The sequence below is a fragment of the Podarcis liolepis genome (assembly GCF_965112155.1).
Source record: "Podarcis liolepis genome assembly, chromosome: 13".
Classification (NCBI taxonomy): domain Eukaryota; kingdom Metazoa; phylum Chordata; class Lepidosauria; order Squamata; family Lacertidae; genus Podarcis; species Podarcis liolepis.
Genome location: NC_139573.1, coordinates 17,247,752 through 17,269,359, shown reverse-complemented (window position 1 = coordinate 17,269,359; position 21,608 = coordinate 17,247,752). Strand labels below are relative to the sequence as shown.

Sequence of the window (21,608 nt, the reverse complement as noted above, 5' to 3'; positions counted from 1 at the left end):
TCTCCCTGTACTAATGCAGAGCACAGGAAACAGGCAAGCAAGCCATAGATCTGCTTAGTTGCTTCCGTGCTGTGTCTGTGTGTGATTGGTGGAATCCACAGATTTTGCTCCAGCCGAATTCCTTCTGCTCCCCCACCCTACCTTTTTTTTTTTTTTTTTTTTTTTTTTTGAAGGCAGACCCACCACGCAGAGTGTCTGCCACTATTCAGCTCTGGATGACACTAAAGCACGTGTAAATGGGGCCATCCAGACTGTTGCGATTTCCAGGCAGGGCTCAAGTTAATGTGCCAGTAAGTTCAGGTTTTGCCATTACAGTATAGTTTGCCTGGAGAGTTTTGCACAGCAAACCCAAAAGATCAGATTTTCTGCGATAAGGAAAGTGATGGGAAAGTGCAATGGGAAGGGTTGGAAAGCCCTTTCTTGGATGCAGCGTCGCCTGAGCTCCCTACAAACAGATCGGGTTGAACGCTCAGTAAACAGGGGACTCCTACACCCGAAATACTGTACCTGTAATTTCATTTATTTATTTATTTTCTTCCATCGCAGTTGTCCTTTCTTCTGTCATGAAAGTTAGGACAATGCTCTAGTTACAGGTAGGTAGCCATGTTGGTCTGCCGTAGTCAAAAAAAATAAAAAAAAAATCCTTCCAGTAGCACCAGTAACTAACTTAGTTGGTCTCTAAGGTGCTACTGGAAGGAAATCTTTTTTATTTTGTTAGGACAATGTATTCACCAGATCTTTAATAACGTGTGCCTTCATCCTTGGGCCATTATTGGTAACAGGTGCTAATTTCACTAATTTAACACGGTCTTCTCATTCTAAAGTTTAAAATGGGGGGGGGGGAGCCTCAGAGCCAAAACTCTCTTAGATCCAATTACAGTGGTACCTCGGGTTACATACGCTTCAGGTTACAGACTCCGCTAACCCAGAAATAGTGCTTCAGGTTAAGAACTTTGCTTCAGGATGAGAACAGAAATTGTGCTCCGGCGGCGTGGCAGCAGTAAGAGGCCCCGTTAGCTAAAGTGGTGCTTCAGGTTAAGAACAGTTTCAGGTTAAGTACGGACCTCCGGAACGAATTAAGTACTTAACCCAAGGTACCACTGTATTGCAAACTGCTCCGAAAACTATTTTGGCTAAAGCGGCAGGGCATACGTACTATACACAAACCACTCTCATCAGCCTATGCATGGACGTGTAGCCAGGAATTTTGTTGGGGGGGGGCAGCCAAAGTTGTTTAGCTTTTAGGAAATCATCCCATGAAGACGACGTTACGGGGGGCAGGCTTCTGCTGGGAGAGGCAGGCTTTGGCTGGGGGGTTAGAACCTCAGGTAATTGAGTAATTTCAGTGCTTTTCAATAATATTTGTGGATATTATTGCCCTCTGCCCAGTTACACCCATAAGCCGCTGCCAGGGATGTAAACTTACCAGTGGCTTTGGCAGGTGAGTGGAGCTGCCTTGACATGAGGCAAAGGAGCAAGTGAGTTGGTGGGGTTTTCTTGAGGGAGGGGCACCAGTCCGCTATCTTCCATGCCTATTGCTTGAGACAATTGCAAGCCTGTTTCCTTGTTTTGAAATTTTCGCAGAAGAATAGTGAACACAAAGAAAACAGTTCATCAAACACAGATAGCATCATAAAAGTACACACCCAGTTTGTTTACAAAGTTGATCTCTCCATAGTGAAACTTGCGGCTGTGATAAAGATACTGATTTTGTTTATATACTCAAGAATCAAAGACCATATACGCAGAAATTTGTATTTCTTATTTTGCCCTTTTAGCACTCTGCTGTACTGAGTCAAACGTTCGGATAACATTATTTCCTTTACTCGAGTAAACCATGACTGCAAAGACCCTGACCCATTTGCCACCTGATCGCAATTTCCATAAGTTCTTATTTCCCCCTAATGTGTTTTATTTTTGTTTTTTAACACATTACGGCCACAGAGGCTGCACTCAACCTCAGAAGACTTTTATAGGAGGAGGAACTTTCAACCCTGTCCTCCTCTGGCAGTTTTTCTGCTGAAAAGTCTTCCACCCACAACCACATTGCCTTTTCCTCCACTCACTCTTACATGTATTTTTGAAACAAATTGCCAACTTCCGTTTCCCCCATGCGCTCTCTCTCTCTCCCTCTCTCTCTCTCTCTCTCACACACACACAGCAGTGTGTAGCACTGTTGTAAGACTTGTCTCTGTAGATGATTTGTCATTCAGGAAGCATCTATAGCCTTGAAATGAACATTAAACGTTTGGGAGTTCTTTGAACATTAAACGTTTGGGAGTTCTTTGCTCAAGTCCATGATGCCTATCTGGCCAGTCTTACAGGTCCATTCATAGTGTGATCAAATGCCAAAGTCACAGCAGTGTGTGTGTGTGTGTGTGTGTGTGTAGTTGCATTGGTGTAACTCCTTCCCTCATTGCGCAGGTGCCACCCCTCGCGCATATGCATATTCAGAGTCTTTCATCACCCACGTTTCCTCTCCTGCCCACATCATACCCTTTGCTTTTTGTACCACGTGGGGGAGCAAAAGTAGCAGTACGGTTTTGAGATTTGGAAGCTTAAGAGTCTCCCCTCTTCCCCACTCTCCTTCATCTTCTGCCGTAGCTGCTTGCTCCTCTTGAATCTGTCTCTTGGCTTGATCAAACTATTCATCTGGTGTCTTCCTGTCAGTCATGTCCTCAAGAAAATAAGCTCTTGAACCATTTAAGCCACTGCTGCTGCTGCCGCTGCCACCACCCAGGATGCCTGGCCTACACCTTCCAGTCTACTTTCTGACACTGCTGATCAGCTTGGCTCTTCAAGGTAGGTCAGAATTGATTCAAGCGGAATTCTCTGTCTTGACTGAGACTGGAGAGAAAGTCTGCTGGCACAGATACCATGTTTAGGTAGGATGGGCAGATTGGACCTTTGCAGGTTTGGGAATTGCTGGGGTGAATTGCTTGCTGCATGTTGCGTGTGTGTGAGAGAGAGAGTTTTTTTGGAGAGTTCCAGGGCATGGTGTGTAGTTACATGAGGCTGATACCTTGGTAAAGCTAAGCAGGTTTAGCTCTGGTCAGTGCCTGGATGGGAGACCGCCTAGGAACCAAATGGGCAATGCTCTGGGTTCCTTGACAGAAGAAAGGCAGGATGTGAATGTATGAGAAGAAATAAAAAGGAGACACAAAGGTTTTAAAGGAGACAGGTGATCTAGTGCTTCATCAGGCTTGCTCAGGGGCAGAGCTCACGCTTTGCTTCCAGATCCAATCTCTGGCATCTTTGGGAAGGACTTGGGGAGACACCTGTCTGAAATTCTGGAGCTCTGCTGCTAATCCATGTTAAGCTACAGGCAGTTAATTTGTAGTCCTGCAGTGCCCCTTGGCCCAGGCGCCTTGGTCAATAATGAGGGTGGATGATGGAAATTTAGACCAAGGGCCTCCGGAGAGCTACAGGCTCCCTGCCCCTGAGGTACTGACAATACTAAGCTAGATGGCCTAATAGTCTTGATTTCCTAGTTCCTCCTTCTGCTAACCGAATTAGCAGCCAACTTTAATAATTGTGCAAGTTACAGATTTCCCAGAATGTCCATTGAGACTTCCTGCTTTCAGCAGTATCTATTTCTTGACAGTATGCATTTGGAGAGGCTGGGTTTTTTCTGGAGTTACTTGTTCCCTGAGGTTTGCTTCCACTTACCTTCAGAGGTGTGGAGAACCCCCAGATGGGGTTACCGCATGTTCCCATCCTACTCTGATCTGTAGCAGAGCTGTTAATTTCTGGCAAGGGCCGGGGGGACGGCTGGGAATTGTATCTCAGTGAAGGGTCTCTTAACAACTTTGAGCACTCTTAACAAACTACAGTTCCCAGGATTCTTTGGAGGAAGCCATGACTGTTACAGTGCTACAAACAGGCTTTAAATGCATGGAGTGAATATCAGAAGGATACTCTGTGTCCATTATTCAGTGGTCTGAATACCTTTACTGTCCTTTCTACATTTGAACATATACAGAATTTTGTTATCATTGGTCTTATTTGGATATATTTTTTTGGACAAATGGATGGCTTATATTAATATGTATGCTTAAATTAGATTTGATGGATTATTCTTATTATTGTGAGCCAACGTTCTTACTCTCGTCTTTCTGTTACATTTGCAACTTTTTGTTTCATTTTTTAAAAGATCTACACAATGTCAAAACGCACGTTTAACATCACATGCAGTTTGGCCCGAAGAGCGTTTCAGTGGGAAATGCAAGTTCAGATCCCAGCTGTGCAACGAAGCTCCGGCCAATTCACTCACCCCGCCATCTAGATGCTCTCATCTCATGGATGTTGAAAAAATTGTGTGCTGCTTTTCTTTATAAACTCTGGGTGCTTAAGGAGAAAAGTTAAAAGACAAAATGTAAAACATAGCTTCATCTTAAAGGTAAAGGTAAAGGGACCCCTGACCATTAGGTCCAGTCGTGGCCGACTCTGGGGTTGCAGTGCTCATCTCGCTTTATTGGCCAAGGGAGCTGGCGTACAGCTTCCGGGTCATGTGGCCAGCATGACTAAGCTGCTTCTGGTGAACCAGAGCAGCTCGTGGAAACGCCGTTTACCTTCCCGCTGGAATGGTACCTATTTATCTACTTGTACTTGAGGTGCTTTCAAACTGCTAGGTTGGCAGGAGCAGGGACTGAGCAACGGGAGCTCACCCTATCGCAGGGATTTGAACCGCCGACCTTCTGAACGGCAAGTCCTAGGCTCTGTGGCTTAACCCACAGCGCCACCCATGTCCCTTAGCCACATCTTACAAAACCACAAAATGAGAGAATGATACATGTCCAAAATGCAAAACAACAACAGCAACAGCAGTGAGCGATTGAATGATAACCAGGAAAACAGCCAAAGCAACCCTGTGGAAATAGGGTTAATGTTTTGGTAAAACCAAGGTTTTGCCTCGCGACTAAGATCATCCTCATTTATATCACACCACAACAACACACCAACACACACAATACCCTACACTATCCCCTAGCTGTCTTCATTGCCATCATCACATCATCTTTCATAGAAATACAGTGGTACCTTGGTTCTCAAACTTAATCCGTTCTGGAAGTCCGTTCCAAAACCAAAGCGCTCCAAAACCAAGGCACGCTTTCCCATAGAAAGTAATGCAGAATGGATTAATCCGTGCCAGACTTTTAAAAACAAACCTAAAATAGCAATTTAAATGAATTTTACTATCTAACGAGACCACTGAAAATGAAAGCAATAAATAATGTACAGTGGTACCTCGGGTTACATACGCTTCAGGTTACAGACTCCACTAACCCAGAAATTATACCTCGGATTAAGAACTTTGCTTCAGGATAAGAACAGAAATCGTGCTCCGGCAGCGCAGCGGCAACAGGAGGCCCCATTAGCTAAAGTGGTGCTTCAGGTTAAGAACAGTTTCAGGTTAAGAACGGACCTCCGGAACGAATTAAGTACTTAACCTGAGGTACCACTGTACTGCAGTCACACAATCAATCAATCAATCAATCAATCAATCAGTAGCTGAATGAGGTTCCACATAGTCACACACAAAAAAGAGCCACAAAAACAGAAAATAAGTAGCAAAAGCAGACAGACATCAGCGTAACACTCAAAATGTAATTGTGGCACTCAAATCGGAAGTGTGGCACTCAAAACGGGGCACATTCGGCTTCTGAAAAATGTTCACAAACCGGAACACTTACTTCCAGGTTTGCAGTGTTTGGGTTGCAAGTTGTTTGAGTACCAATGCGTTTGATAACCAAGGTATAGGAAACTCTCCAGGCTTCCAGGCAGAGGCTTCTCCCGGCCCTACCGGGAGATGCCAGGAATCGAACCTGGCAACATCTGCATGCCAAGCAGATGCCCTGCCACTGGCCTACAGTCATTTTTCAGCTGTCCCTACTCCACTTCTGCTTCTTCAGCAAGAGTGTGAGAACCACTCTCACAGCAGTGTTGGTGGTGGCGGTAACAAAGCCGCAAGCCTACTTTCAGGCAAACCAGTGTGGGTCTTAAAAGCCTGGGCTGCTGCCACAGGGAGGAAGTCAGCTGAACGCACATCAAGTCATTCTGTCGGTATCTTGGTGTGATCTGCCACTGTCAGCAGCTTAAGAGCTGCCAGATACTTTACAGGTGCTGCTGTTGTGTTAGCAACAGCCCAGAGCACAGGAATGTTGCTTGCAAAACTTGTCATCAGTGTTTTGGAGAGGCAGAGAGAGAGAGAGAGAGAGAGAGAGAGAGAGAGAGAGAGAGAGATTAATCTGCTTCTGCCTTTCTTCTTTTTTCCCAATTATGTTTTATTAAGTTTCAACATTTTTAACATGTACAATCAAAACACAATTTTGTCTTTTATTTTATTTTTGCACCCCGTTTTCCATGTTGTTTCTCTCCTTCTGCTGCACCCTGTCTTCTATTAAATCATAACGATATTATAATCTAATTACTTCTGTTTCTCATAGCTCAAATCCTGTTTGCGAGTTCACCGTACTATAAATGTAAACTGACTGGTCACTGCTTCACCATCTCCCAGCAAGGTTGGAGAAATTCGATTCAGTTCACATTTAAAACCGAACCTATCAGATTCTCACATTCCAGAACAGTAGGAGAACTGAACTGCATCTATCCTTCACAGTGCACACCTCTCTGGGTGTTGTGATGCGCTTCCCCAAGCAAACGTTTACCAAAATGCATATATTAGGAGAAAGCGTGCGTACAAATTAAGACGTTTGTGAAAATAACATGCAAAAATGCATAATATTGTGGGGAATTGCGTCCATAAATGAGTGCATTAGTCACAACTGCAAAAAAACCAAAAACACTGATTCTGAGAAGAAAGCCGTATTAAAATGCAGGTGAATTTTCATAGGAATTTTTTAAAAAGTAGATTGCTGCAAAATGTGGAGAACTGAATTTCTGACTAGAAAAAATGAGAAACTTCAGAGGAACAAAACTGAGAGATCCTTCCATTCCAACCTCTCACCCAGAATCTCCCTGGTTCAGAAGAATGGCTTCCAGCTGACTCAAGTCACGCGTGTGCAACCCCCCCCCCCCCCGCTCCTGTGCTTCTAACAGCTTATTGTGCAAAAGAGTGCAAGCAGAGTGCTTGCTTGCCACACAGAAGGTCCCACCAGCCTTAATATATGGAGGAACTGGCAGTCAAAAGTTTGAATTATGGAGATAAAACATTTTCAGTTAGTGTAGTGGTTCTCAGAAAAGTTTCTCTGGGCCACACTTCAGAATAAAAATGTGCTCGCGCTGCACCAAATTTTTCTTTGATAAGAAATACACTGGAAAACAACTCCCGACAGTGCTTGATTTATAACACACGACACAACTACTTTATAATATAACCACAGAACATCCATAAAGTATAAAACAAGGCAGCTATGTAAGAACGTGAATCTTCCCCCAAATTTAATTTTACAGAAGCCTTATGTACCTTAAGCGTGTATACAAACTGAATGAGAGGCGTGAGCTTGCTTTTGCCAGGAAATTTCATTTATATTTGGTCTAATTTGAGACAAGCAAACTTTCATCTCATCAATTCAAAGAAGCTTCACTTTTCTGACCTTTCATATTGGGCAGAGTTGAAAAACCCTGTTGACAACAATATGTTGTGGAAAAGTTTAGAAGAATAGCCAGTGCTCTTGAAGAGAGGCATGGATGCTGTTTCTGTTTCTGTTGTTGTTGTGTGTATACACACAAGCTATGCTATACTGTACTATACTATACTGTACTGTACTGTACTGTACTGTACTGTACTGTACTGAAATCTTTAAATGTTTATTGAATCTTCTTGCCACACTTGCCATCCTCTCCTTCCACACCAAGTGTGGCCCACCACACCCTCTGAGAACCATTTTGCGGCTGTTTGTACATCAGGGTGTCATCATTAAAGGCAGAGGCAGCTACAGCGACCACTTGAGAAGCTGGCAACCCTCAGGGTGTGAGAACGCAGGGGTACGCCCTTCATCTGTGGCTGGGGAGAAAGAAGGGGTCAGAATGAGGATATGTTGCAACTAGCCCTCTTACCAGAATGGTGTGTGTGTGTGTGTGTGTGTGTGTGTGTGTAGATTTGCATAAACACCATACATTTAAAGCACATGACTCCACTCCCCCATAATAATCCTGGGGACCATCATTTGCCTCTTGCAGCCCTACACTTCTCAGAACCCTTAACAAACTGCAGATTCCAGGATTCTCTGGTGGCGGCAGTAGGGAGGAGTGGTTTAAAAATGCACAGTTTGTATGCAGCCTGATAGGTGAGTGACATCTGTTGCCAAGGCAGAAAGGCTGCTGGCTCTCTTCCTGGGTGGCATCAGGGCAGGACTTTGGGGCAGATGTCCAGGGGTGTAATAGGTATGAGTTACTCGTGCGTAAACTGGTGCCTTTCTCGGTTAATTTGCCTTGTTAAACCTTTCTGACTGCACAGCCCCTTCTCATCGTGGCTGCCTCAGTCACTGGCAGAATCCGTCAGTGGGCATTTTTTGAACCTCTTCCAACATAAAAGTTGTTTGACACCCAGTCTCCTCCTCCTCTCACTGCGCGGGAGTCTTCTGCGCAGGGAAGGCGTGGGTAGCGGAGGACCTGGGCTCTCCTCACTGATGTTCAGTGAAGAGTCCTGGAGCCCTCTCTCCAATTCCCCCGTCTGCCCCCCTTTATCCCTGGTGTTGCGCTGATTGGCTTCCCCCTCTACTGAGCTGTTTCTCCCCCTGCTGCTGGGTCCTTCACCAGCATCATCTGGGAACCTCCCCTTCGCCTCTCGCTCCGATGTCAGTTCCCTGACAAGGGGGCTTCCACTCAGCTGAATGCACAGGGCACCTCCAGACATTTGCTGGCTGTGGCGTTCCCAAAGCAAAGGAAGGACTGGACTCTGATAAAATACAGTCATACCTCGGGTTGAATGTGCTTCGGGTTGAGCGCGTTTGAGTTGCGCTCTGCGGCAACCCGGAAGTAACGGAGCGCGTTACTTCCGGGTTTCGCCACTCGTGCATGCTCAGACGCTCAAAATGACGTCACACGCATGTACGGAAGTGGCAAAACATGACCCACTCACATGCAGACGCGCCATCGCTTGTTACATTCTCTTCAGGATGCGAACGGGGCTCTGGAATGGATCCTGTTCGCATCCCGAGGTACCACTGTACACACACACAGGCTTGACCGGCAAGACTCTGGGAGGAGTGCGTATAATGTAGCACCCTGCTTGTGGTTAACGCTTAGCTGGAATGAAATATTCAACGCAGCAATAGAGAAATTAAAATAATAATTTATTTGTCAGACAAATAAATGAGAGACACAGTGGTATATGGTTACCAATGCTCTGCCCTTCCAGCCCTGATGGCCAGCACTTATATTCCCTCAGCCCAGCCCTCTTGCTCCTCCTTTGGCTGTCTCTGTCCAATCAGCCTGGTTGAAATTCCTATTGGCTGTTTGCTAGAACCAATCATAAAAGATACACCCATTTCCTATTACCTTTTATGGGAGACAAAGAGCTATATTTCCTTCTATCTATAAATGGCAAACAAGTAGCCATATATCTTACATTTACCTCGACCAGGCACCTTAATTCACAGATTATCTTTGCCCTATTGCCCTATTCACTCCAAAACAGATGGCTAAAGCAGATGGTTTAATTTCATTTTAAACAGAGATCTTGGGTTCACCTTCTCACACACAATCTATGAAATAATAATCTAACATAAGAATCTAACATTTCTTACTTTCTAAATCCTTTGCATAATTACATTTAAGCCAATATATTTCATACATAACATATATAGATTTTTAGAAGGAAAAGGCCTTTTCAAAGTAAAAAGGAATTCAATAAAAACAGTTTCCAGAAGCGACTTCAGAGAGAAGCCTCTTGGTTTTCCCAGCCAGCTGCTGTTCCCATTTGCCCTTTAACCTTAAGAAGATGTGGCTCAAGTTTTAATGGGAGGCACAATAATTCTTACTATTTACCAACTCTTAATTGTGTTTTTGCAGCTTGATTGTATTCTGTAATTTGTATGGTCAGTGTGACCTTTTGCTCCTAGCCTGTAATTTCCTTTTACAACCCTGAGGCACTCGTCTCCTGCTAATGCTAATACAATTCAGAGGGGCCCTGTTTAGGAAGATAAACATCTGCCAAAGCACCCAGCTGGTTTCTGACAAAACATTTACAAATATATTTTTTAAGCTCATTTTAAAAATGCAGGTCTTCATCAGATGCCTCACAATTACTTTGGGACGAAGGGAAATGTATTGATAAGTAAACAGAAAAAGAGAGGCCTATCTGAGAGGGGTTTCAAAAATATAAATCCCCCTACAGGGTAAGGATATTTGAGTGTGAAACCTTTGTAGGACTCACATAATGCTGTTCGCTTATAATTAGAAAGAGTGTGAAATAGCTATGTCTTTTCAAAGAAGTGTGAGTTCCTATTAATTTCCGTGCGAAAGATGGAGAGATAAGATCAGAGAGTGCTTCTTCCTGCACACCGCCTCTTAAAACCTTCAAACAGAAGGCTCAGAAGCTACAGAGCGGGGCCTGCTTTGCAGTGGGACCTTTGGACTGAGCTCTTAAAAGAAGTGTGTGGTGACTTTGGGATATAGGAAGCTGACCTGTTGATCCATCTAGCCCAGTACAAGCAGCTCCCCGTTGCTTCGGCCAGAGGTCTTTCCTAGTTCTGCTACTCAAGATCCTTTTAGTTGGAGAAGATAGAGTATGGACCTTGAATTCTCTGTACAGTGGTACCTCGGGTTACATGCACCTTAGTTGGTCTTTAAGGTGCTACTGGAAGGAATTTTTTTATTTTGACTATGGCAGACCCACACGGCTACCTATCTGTAACTGGAACATGAGCAGAAACCGCCTTCTTGACCATTGCACCCATTACAGTGGTACCTCGGGTTACATATGCTTCAAGTTACACACTCTGCTAACCCAGAAATAGTGCTTCAGGTTAACAACTTTGCTTCAGGATAAGAACAGAAATTGGGTTCTGGCGGCGCAGCAGCAGCAGCAGGAGGCCCCATTAGCTAAAGTGGTGCTTCAGGTTAAGAACAATTTGAGGTTAACAACGGACCTCCGGAACGAATTAAGTACTTAACCAGAGGTACCACTGTATTATACTGACTGGCAGCAGTTTCCCAAGGTTTCAGGTAGGGAGTCTCTCTCAGCCTTATCTGATGATGCCTGGGACCTTGTACATGCAAAGCAAATGCTCCACCGTTGAGCTTCCACCTTTCTCAGACACATTCCATTTCAGATAAAAATAGGCCACCGCTTCCCGCTCAGTTTGTGAATGGAGCAGAAATGGGAAACGAATGGGAATAGTTTGTTAAGGGTTCTGAGAGGTTCTATTCTCCCATCGCAGAACTGTAAGTCTCAGAGTGGTTTAACCATCAATCTCTCTCCCAAGGGAATTCTGTGAGGGGAACAGGAATCTCCTCAGTACCCTTAACAGATCACAGTTCCCAGGGTTCTTTGGGGGTAGCCCTAACTCTTTAAAGTGGTACGATACTGCTTTAAATGTATAGTGCAGAAGGGATCTAGCTTTTTCTTGCAGTGTATTCAGCTGCTGTCTGATGGACTCGGTCAGGTTGTCAAGCTTAGAATTGACTCCATCTTCCAGATAACCTGTTGTTGTTTTTTTAAGCATTTGTCTTGATTTATTTGCACAAAATTTGCATGGAGAATTGCTGTTTATTGAGCATTCAGATTTGTTTCCACGGGTTGTATGACATCACTGTCATTCCACACTTCACAGTGCACTTTATTGTTGCTTCCCTTACCTCAAAAATAATAATAAACAGGGGTTTATTGCACAAGAGCACCAAACCCACTTCAATTGTGCAACCTCTTCTTCCCACAGACCTGTGGAGGAAATTGAACTGTGGTTTAGGGTTGTCAGTTGACCAACTCTGCTCTTGTACATTCAACAGGAGCATGACCTGCTGATATTACTAGCTAACAATGTTTATCTCCATGGCATGAAATACTTTGCTTTCTGATTTATTAAATCAAACTGCTATCTAGGGCACAGGAACAATCTAGGCCTCTTTTCCTCCTGGCTAGCTGGCAAACTTAGATGCAGTAGGAAATGACAAGAAGATGACTTCTGGTCTGCTTCTTCTTACTCCATCCACTCTGAATAAACATGGCACCTCCTATTTCCACAGGTCCATCACCATCGCTGGGAGACAATATTGACACCTCTCCAGTAGCCCTGTTCTCCTCCAATGTCAGCAAGCAGTTTGGATATCAGGTCCTGCAGTTTGGAGAAGGCCCTGACACTAGGTAATCCCCCAGTCCACATGCCAGGGGATGTGTGTGAAAAAAATTTGTATTGGGTTTCTCCTAACTGTGGGAAATGAGTGGTTACAGTTGCCGTCCAGTCCCCCCTATAGTTTTTTTTAATGTTTCAGACACCTGCCAAACAAAAATCCCAATAGCAGGAAGCTTCATCTGCTAAATGTCCAAATATCAAGCTGTTGTGAAAGGCAAAAGAGAAGTTGGTGCTGTGGATGTCTTGCAGAAGCATTATTCAACCCTGGGTCACCCATATGTTGTTGGACTACAACTCCCATCATCCCTAACCATTGACTAAGCTGGCTGGGGATTATGGGAGTTGTAGTCGTAACAAACATCGGGGACCTAAGGTCGTAGAACACTTGCTTAAAGGGAGGAATCAGTCAGGAAGACGAACAAAAACTTAATTGTCTATCTGCGATAAGTACAAAACAGTAGCAAGAAACTCCTAGTACCACCCAGGTGCAACTAAGTCTGGTGTCCCCTGGTCATTAAATTATATAGTGATGCAGTCTATGTCCACACAATTGGCAATTTCAGGTATGGCCTTAGCTGGTCTCTTAGCAAAAGGCGTTCCACACTTTAGGACACCCTTGTGTGAATCCTTTTTTATTGGAGGGAAGGAATTTTAAAGCATTGTGATTGGCTATGGGTTGCCGTTGCCCTGACTCCTCTGTCAATTTGAACTGCTTCCCTATGTATATTCAAGTGTCACAACTACCTCAACTGGGAAAATAGGGTGGGGAGGCAAAACTTTCAAGTTCTTGGGGACCAGATGTCCTAGCAAAATGGTAGCCTATCACATATTTTACTGATGCATTTGCTCTGTTTCTTCCACGGAGACAGTAGGTGGGACCCCGGCTATAGTGATAGTTTCCTTTTGGCTAGGAATTTAAAAGAGCGGATTGGCTGATTTGAGAATATTGACGGGGGAAAGCTGGAGAGTGAAGCCTCCACTCTCTGCAACTGAACATGGAAGCATTGTGGAGGACCAAGGGGGCACAGGATTCATCTAGGGTGGTGCCTTAATTGCCCAAAGTGAGCAACCCCCACTGACAGCACGGCACAAAGCACACTACAACATTTTTGCCTGGGAAAGAGGAATCCCATACATGTGTCTTCAACTTTCACTATTCTGGATTTATATTCTGTGACTGAGTGGAAAGTTCACATCCTGTTTGGTTTCGTTGGGTTTTTTTTTGAGGGGGCACTCCCAACCTGTTCCCCTTTTTTTGAACTCTGTGTTATTTTTTTCACAGTTTTTCAAGAAGTGAGAATGAAAAGTTGTAGCAGGGGGTGGGGGGGGGGGAGGGAGGGCTGGTCCCTTTTTTAATGGATAGGAGCCTCCCTAAGAGCTGTGTGGCAGGCAGAAATTCAGATGGTGCAGCTTCCCTGCATTGTTTCATTGCCACTCCAGAAAAAAAAAGTTTGTCTGCCTGATTTCTGCCTGTCATTATGCTGTTAAAGGCATACTTTGGGAACTGCAGCTTAAAGGTTAAATCTTTACATAACACCTGCTATTAATTCTTGTCAGGATCATTGTGGGAGCCCCCGGTGAGCAGAACTCCACAGGCAAAGTATACCAATGTAACATGCAGAGCGACACATGTGAAAACGTCCCGCTTGACGGTGAGTTGTGGGACACTAGGATGCAGGCCCATTTAGGCAAATTTCCAGAGTGATTAATGTGTGTTTTACCTTCCCTCTCCATCCACCATACAGGCAAGCATGAGGCCAGGTCAGAGTTGAAGGGCATATTCCAGCCAGGCAAAAATCTCAAGTTGGATGTGGAGCAGGGCCAGTAGGAGGTGTGGCTGAGGAGCGGTTGTGGCCTGAGGAGAGTCCTCATGAGGGCCAGAAAGAGTAGCTTGGGGGGCTGCATTTGGCACCCAACCGTGAGGTTCCCCACTCCTGTTGCAGACCCTGAATAGAAAGTCCTCAGTGAGCTTCCACAACTTTACAAGAATTATGCCACAAGAATTGAGGAAATGCTCCAGAATCTCCATGTCAGAGGTGGTTCTAGGGAGATTCCCTAACTGTCCCTGGTGGCCTGTTCAAATGGCGGCCATTTTGCCTTGGTGGGTGTGTGGGGTGTGTGTGTCCTGACTGGCTTTTAGGCCTGTGCAGCTATCTAGGGGGCAGGGGGAATGGCTACAGATCTGCAGGGTCTACATTGAGTGTGTCTCATTTGGCACGGATCCATCTGACCTCGATGTCTCTTTGCAGGGGGCTCCGGGGTGTCCCACCTTGGCATGACCCTGGCAAGTGACGTTCGAGGGTCGAAGATGATTGTGAGTCTGGGCTGGAATTGCTTTTAGGGTGGTGAATTTGAGCAACATAAACTGGGCACAGAGTCTTTGGGTCGTATTCAACTCACTTTTATTCAGAGGCGGCCCGTTAAAATTAATCCACCCAAGCCAGTCATGACAATTCATTGTAGTGAGCCTGCTCTGGGGAAAAATGTTAGTTGAGTACAGCCCTGTGTTTCCAAGATTCATTTGACTCTTATGATGAGAGTCTCAAGAATCCTTACTGTTTATTAAATTTACTTCCCTCCCAAAGGAGACCAGGGTTGGCCCCAGAGACATTTTGGTGCCTTAGGCGCAAACCCCAAATTGCAATGGGAAGTGCTTTTATGCAACTCCTGTTTGTGTCACTTAAGGCCTGTGTAGGAGAATTTCTCTGGGAATCAGCTCAGACTTCAGCTCTGCTGTCCATAATCTTCCACCTGGGAAACCCCTTCAATCTTGGTGGCACTATCTATCTTTGGTGGCCACAGAGTTCTGCTCTATTCGGTTACTTCCGGAGAGTTCCAGAACCCCCCTTCTCCATTCATCAGGCTGTGGACTTCCCTTGTTCCAGAACTTTCCTTGTCCCTATCTAATGCCATCTAATCGCTTACTCTTTTTTATATTTATTTTTCACCTGTTACTTGAAACTTCCTCCCCTGCAGGCATGTGGGCCGGGACTCGCAGAGCATTGTGACAAAAATCTTTACCTGAGCGGGATCTGCTATTTGTTTGATGCCAAACTGCGCAACCCAGAGAGCATAAAGACCGGATACCAAAGTAAGGAGAAAATGTCCCTTCACCCTGAGCAGATCTCACAGTGGGGGAGGGTGCAGCCTATGAAACCTTCACCCAGAAAATTCTCAGGTTAAGCAAAGGTTGGAAAGTCAGAAGAAGCTTCTATTATTTTATTTTTAAATAAAATAGTTCCATCTTTCGTTCTTTAGCCATTGGTTCCGTCTTTAGAGAACAACTTCTAAAATGTGAGCACTGTTTCTTAGGAATGCAACTTGCAAAGTTCCTTTCAGAGAAGAGCTAGGTTAAAAGGTGAAACAATACCTCAACCTCTTCCTAGCCTTTCCTCGATGGACTATTAAGAAGCAGTTTCTTGTTTCTTAATATTCCTGTTTGGACACAGGAAATCTCCTCACCCAATTGCCAGCTCTCTTGCCAGGCAAGCCAGAGTCCCAACACTTATTTGCAACTTCCCTCTTGTTTATTTGCTTGGTTGGTTGTTTGTATATAGATATGCATATCCCAATACATTGAAAATGCAAGTATTGAAATGGACACAAGCAAACAAAGAATTACACTCTTTACAAATACCATGAGGTTATGAGTAAATTTTATTTATTTTTTATTTTTTTAAATAATTTTTATTAAGTTTCATATTACCAAATTAAACACATCAAATCAATTAGTCCAAATTATAACAATACATATAATCCAATTGTTTTCCAAATTATAATTTTTTGTGGGGGGTACCCATGCTTCTTGATTGGCAGGAGTCCAATCCTCGAATATTTGTTCTTCTTCCATATTAAGAATGATGTTTCCAGTCTCCTCTTCTCAATACTTGTCATTGCTCATTTTCCTTTTCATTCTCCTCTGAGTTGCTCCGCAAGTGCGTTGAAAAAAACAATCTTATTTGTGTTTCTGTGTGGGCTTTGTGCTGCTCTCTCGTAAATCACTCTCATCCAACAGTCCTTTCTGCTCGAGCGAGTAATCGCCATTTTTGTCGTTCTGATGAAATACAGTCTAAAAGCTTGCTCTTTACTTTTCCGACCTGTTGCATCGTAAATTAGTCTTTTTCCAGGAGGGCTGCCGCTTCCAGTTCACAATCTCCTTGAAAATAATATATCTTCGGCTCGCCCTCCCCAAGACCAACTCCAGCAACACAGGTCTCTTATCAAGTCTCCATTCTTGCTGCGTCACAAGAGAGAGCCCTTCTTCTTTCCAAATCCTTCACAGAGTAAAACCTTTAAGTTCATAGTTATTCCCACACAATTCATTTTTAGTCCCATTTGCAATTAATTTCTGTGACGGATCTTCAGAGGGAGGGTTATTAGTAATCACATAGAGCAAAAGAAATAAAAAGTCACCCCCCCTTAGTTCCGGCATTCCAATCCACATACCATATCTGCAGTGCTTTGATGTAATCTTCCATCTCAGTTCGTCTCAGTCCTATTCCTTTCAGTAGTAAAATTATTAGCAGATAAAAACCTCCTGCCTCTCTTGAAGCATGTGCGTTATCTTTGCCAATTCCCCCCCCCCTTTTAAGTAACGCAACTAGTTTCGCACCTGGAAGCAGCTTCGGAGGAGTTCCGAGACCCGCTGAGGGTTGTGCACCCAGTGCCTCACCCCCTCCTTCTTCCGAACTCGGGGGTGATTTATGGCAACAGCGGATGAAAACAGCATCTCTCCTCCCTGGAGAGATGAAGGGAGACTGATATACTCCCCATAATCAGCCTCTAATTACCTCATGCGAGCTGGATAGATGTTAATATCCGCCATCTTCCAAGGCGCCCCTAGTGCCCCCCCCCCCAGTTATGAGTAAATTTTAAAGACTATAATTCCGGAGTATCGATGCATAAACAATAAAGAGAGATAAAAAGGAATACCAACTTACTTCATGTATTTAATATAGCTAATAGGGAGAAGGTATTAACTGGATCATTTTATTTATATATTTATACTATTCTGTTTATGAAGAATCATATTCATATATTATAAAATTGCAATAAGATATAACCAACCAACTTTGGAACAGTAGTTCTTTAAACATTGCCCATTCTTGCTTGAAATCAATTTAGCAGAGGCTGATGGACCCTGATAGATTCCGTCAAGCCTTGCGGGACCTTGCTCCCCCTGGCGACTCATTGACTGAGCTTGCTGAGGGCTGGAATACCCAGCTCCTGGCAGCCATCGATGAGATCGCACCTAAGCGCCCTCTGCGACCCCGCAGAAACCGGGCTCCCTGGTTTACCGAGGAGCTTCGGAAAATGAAGCGGGACCTCAGACGGCTAGAGCGAGTATGGCAGGGTGCCCGTGACGGAGCCTCAAGAACATCTTATAGGGTTTTTATGAAAACCTATGAGATGGCAGTGAAGGCCGCTAAGAAGTCTTACTTCTCGGCCTCCATTGCATCCGCTAGCTCTCGCCCGGCACAATTATTTAGTATATTTCGGTCTTTAACGTCCCTTGAAGGACAGCCAAATTTAAATAACAATCTGACACACAGCTGTGAGGCATTTGCGAGCTTTTTTGCGGAGAAGGTCCTATTGCTCCGCCATGACCTCCCTGCCAATTTGGATACAATAAAGGAACTGGAGGCCCCTCAACTGTCCTCAGGTCCAGTATTGGACCACTTTGACCGGATATCTCCAGCCGATGTGGACAGATTCCTCCAAGCTGGAAAGCCCACCACCTGTCCTCTTGACCCGTGCCCGTCATGGCTGATTAGAGCGTGTCCAGACGAGGTGCGGGCCCCCCTGGGGGATATCATCAATTTGTCCCTTGGCACCGGGATATTCCCAGGGGAACCGAAGGAGGCGGTGGTGCGTCCGCTCTTAAAGAAAACATCATTAGATCCCTCAGATCTATCCAATTACCGCCCGGTCTCGAATCTTCCATTCCTGGGTAAGGTGATTGAGAGAGCGGTTGCTGAACAGCTTGGTAGGTTTCTGGATGAAACATCTGCTTTGGATCCATTCCAGTCCGGCTTCCGCGCTGGTCATGGGACCGAGACGGGTCTGGTCGCCCTAACAGATGATCTCCGTAGGCAGCTGGATCGAGGCGGGTCGGGGCTGCTGATTCTTCTAGATCTGTCAGCAGCCTTTGACATGGTCGATCATGAACTCCTGGACCACCGCCTTGCCGACGTGGGGATCCAGGGCACAGTCCTTCAATGGCTGCGCTCGTTTCTCTCTGGTCGGGGACAGAGGGTGGCGCTTGGGGGGGAATTGTCATCGCGCCACTCCTTGGTGTGTGGAGTGCCTCAGGGTGCGATTCTCTCCCCGATGCTTTTTAACATCTTTATGCGCCCCCTCGCCCAGCTTGTCCGGAGTTTTGGGCTGGGTTGCCATCAGTATGCTGATGACACCCAACTCTATCTGTTGATGGATGGCCATCCTGACTCGGCCCCAGACACACTGACCAGATGTCTGGAAGCTGTGGCTGGATGGTTACGTGGGAGCCGGTTGAAGTTAAATCCTTCAAAGACAGAGGTCCTCTGGCTGGGGCGGGACGATATGGGATTGAGGGGGCAACTCCCATCTCTTGCGGGGGTGCAATTAGTGCCAGCATCGTCCGTTAAGAGTTTGGGTGTAATCTTCGATACCTCCCTCTCTATGGAGGCGCAGATTACAGCTATAACAAAGGCGGCATTTTTTCATCTCCGCCAAGCTAAGCAGTTGGCCCCTTATCTCTCTCGCCCTGACCTAGCCACTGTGATCCATGCGACGGTCACCTCCAGACTGGATTATTGTAACTCACTCTATGTGGGGCTGCCCTTGAGACTGACCCAGAAACTCCAGCGGGTGCAGAATGCCGCGGCGAGACTCCTTATGGGGTCTTCGCAGCGAGATCACATTCACCCAGTACTATACCAGCTGCACTGGCTCCCGGTGGAGTACAGGATCAGGTTTAAGGTGCTGGTTTTAACCTTTAAAGCCCTATACGGCCTAGGACCCTCGTACCTACGGGACCGCCTCTCCTGGTATGCCCCACAGAGAAACCTGCGGTCTGCAAATAATAACATCCTCAAGGTCCCAGGCCTCAGAGAGGTTAGGCTGGCCTCAACTAGAGCCAGGGCCTTCTCGGCTGCGGCTCCAATCTGGTGGAATGCTCTGTCACAAGAGACTAGGGCCCTGCGGGACCTGACATCTTTCCGCAGGGCCTGCAAGACAGAGTTGTTCCGCCAGGCCTTTGGTCAGGGCGCAGCCTGACTCCCTCCTCTGGCAACCTGCACAGAATTTTGCTTAATTGGTTGCCTTCAATTTGATTTAATTAATTTTTATAATGAAATATTTTTAGATTGTGTAACTATTTTACTGTTTGATTAATTGATTGTTGTTAGCCGCCCTGAGCCCAGCTTCGGCTGGGGTGGGCGGGATATAAATAAATTTTATTATTATTATTATTATTATTATTATTATTATTATTATTATTTTCTTTTTCCCTGATTGAACCCAAAGCATCCAGGTAATTTTACTTGAAGTTAGCAGTTCCCATAGTTTAATAAACCATTCCTTCCCTGCCCATATTTCCGTCTAGACTATAACCAATCTCCCCATTCGTCCCATAGAGTGCTTGAAAGGGAATGTGGACCTGGTGTTTCTCTTCGACGGGTCAGAAAGCATGAAAAAGAAGGATTTCAGCAACATTACGGAATTTATGATTGGTGTGATGGACGGACTATACAACAGCACTGTACATGTAAGATATACTTGTCGGACACCAGAGGGTCACAGCCCAGGGCTTTGAGCAGCTGGAAAAACAAAGCAAACTTTGGAGAAGTGAGCCATAGTTTTGTTTGATCAACTGTGGGACAACTCACGGTTAACTTGTGGTTTGTTAAACAAGCAATGTCTTAAGCCAGCGGTTCTCAACCTGTGGGTCCCCAGATGTTGTTGGACTACAACTCCCATCATCTCTGAGCTCTGGCCTTGCTAGCTAGGGGTGATGGGAGTTGTAATTCAACAACATCTGGGGACCCACAGGTTGAGAAAGGCTGTCTTAAGCGAACCATGGTTTAGTGTTACTTGTGAACCAGGTCGATGTCTGTGGTCCTTAGTAGTACACCTTCATCCTTCAGCCTGGGCAAAAAGGGTTAGCTTGTTTTGCATTACTGTTTTGCCACAATGATTCACTCTTTCTGCTCTCCCCTTCCAGTTTGCTGCTGTGCAGTTTTCGAGCTCACCCAAAATTGAGTTTGATTTCAATGATTATACAAGAAATCCCAACCCTCGAGCACTCTTGAAAGGAGTGACACATATGAAAGGCATTACGAACACCTTCAAGGCCATCAGATGTGTGGTGTGAGTAGCGTTGCTTTCAGTGGCTGGCAAAGTCGGGAATGGGGCCCTTTGGGAAGGAGGGAGTGGGCTGTAACAGATCATGGGATTATGTGTCCCATGATACATAAACTAAGAACCTGCCTTGGAGCATAGCCCCCCAACTCTATCATGACAGTGAGCAGATACCATCGGTTGTAGAGTACCATCATAAGGCATAGCAGTAGCAGAGAAGTGCCGCCACTAACTATAGGCTGTTTCAGGTTCAGATTTTACTGTTCTTTGCAGCCATAAACATAAAATGCATACAGGAATCAGCCTGGGAATCAGGGCATGCTTTTACCCAGCTTAGATTTCAGACTATGTCTATTGAATATTTGGCTGGTAGACTTTATAGTAGGCAAGTAAAGGAACATTTTTGCGAATGCAGAACAGGCCCAGCAGAAGATGCCGTGCACTATATTTTATACTGTCCTTTATATAATTCACCAAGGATTAAGTGTATTCTTCCCCTTCAGGCCTCCTTACAAGGACAGCCAGAGGATTATAAGACAAGATGGCTGCTGGCTGCTGGATTAAGTCCTTCAGCTCTAGGGTAGCTTTATTTGCACTAGCGGCAAAAAAACAAAACAAAACACAGGAGAGTCCTGACTTATATTAGTGCTAATCATTAAGGGAAATTTTAAACTAAACAAATATTTTAAATTCTATTTGCATTCTCAGGGCTTATCCCTGTTTTATGTTCTTGGTGTTTACAGTGTGTTCTCAGAACGCTGGAGGGTTTGGAGGGTGGGGACCGCTTTTGACTTTTATAAAAAAAGGCCTGGATGTAAGTCACCCAATATGCCCACCTTCTCCTGCATTCTGATTCCATAAGATTCAAATCGTAGTACAATACAGTGCAGCGTGAGAAATAAAAGAAGCTTTATAAGACACTCAAATGAATATTCTGATGACTGGCACCCACAAGAAAGCTTGTGGCAAAATTTGAGAAATTAATCTTCTGTTCTGGAGGGAGTTGGAGAG

The 21,608-nt window shown here is 45.0% G+C and overlaps 1 protein-coding gene across 3 annotated transcripts in view; it reads left to right on the top strand.

The window, feature by feature from the left end:
- The first annotated feature begins 35 nt into the window (after positions 1–35).
- The window catches only part of ITGAL (integrin subunit alpha L), a 44,300-nt gene continuing 22,727 nt past the window's right edge, over positions 36–21,608 (top strand). The window contains exons 1-7 of one of the 3 annotated variants that reach the window (XM_083469128.1): positions 36–290; positions 12,151–12,268; positions 13,815–13,909; positions 14,507–14,571; positions 15,234–15,348; positions 19,874–20,004; positions 20,461–20,606. In XM_083469128.1, coding sequence (XP_083325254.1) covers positions 13,873–13,909; positions 14,507–14,571; positions 15,234–15,348; positions 19,874–20,004; positions 20,461–20,606 — 494 coding nt within the window. In that variant the 5' untranslated portion in view covers positions 36–290; positions 12,151–12,268; positions 13,815–13,872. Of the gene's footprint in view, positions 291–2,458; positions 2,803–12,150; positions 12,269–13,814; positions 13,910–13,943; positions 14,294–14,506; positions 14,572–15,233; positions 15,349–19,873; positions 20,005–20,460; positions 20,607–21,608 lie in introns of those variants that run through there. The other 2 variants (XM_083469127.1, XM_083469129.1) reach the window with 2 other exon arrangements.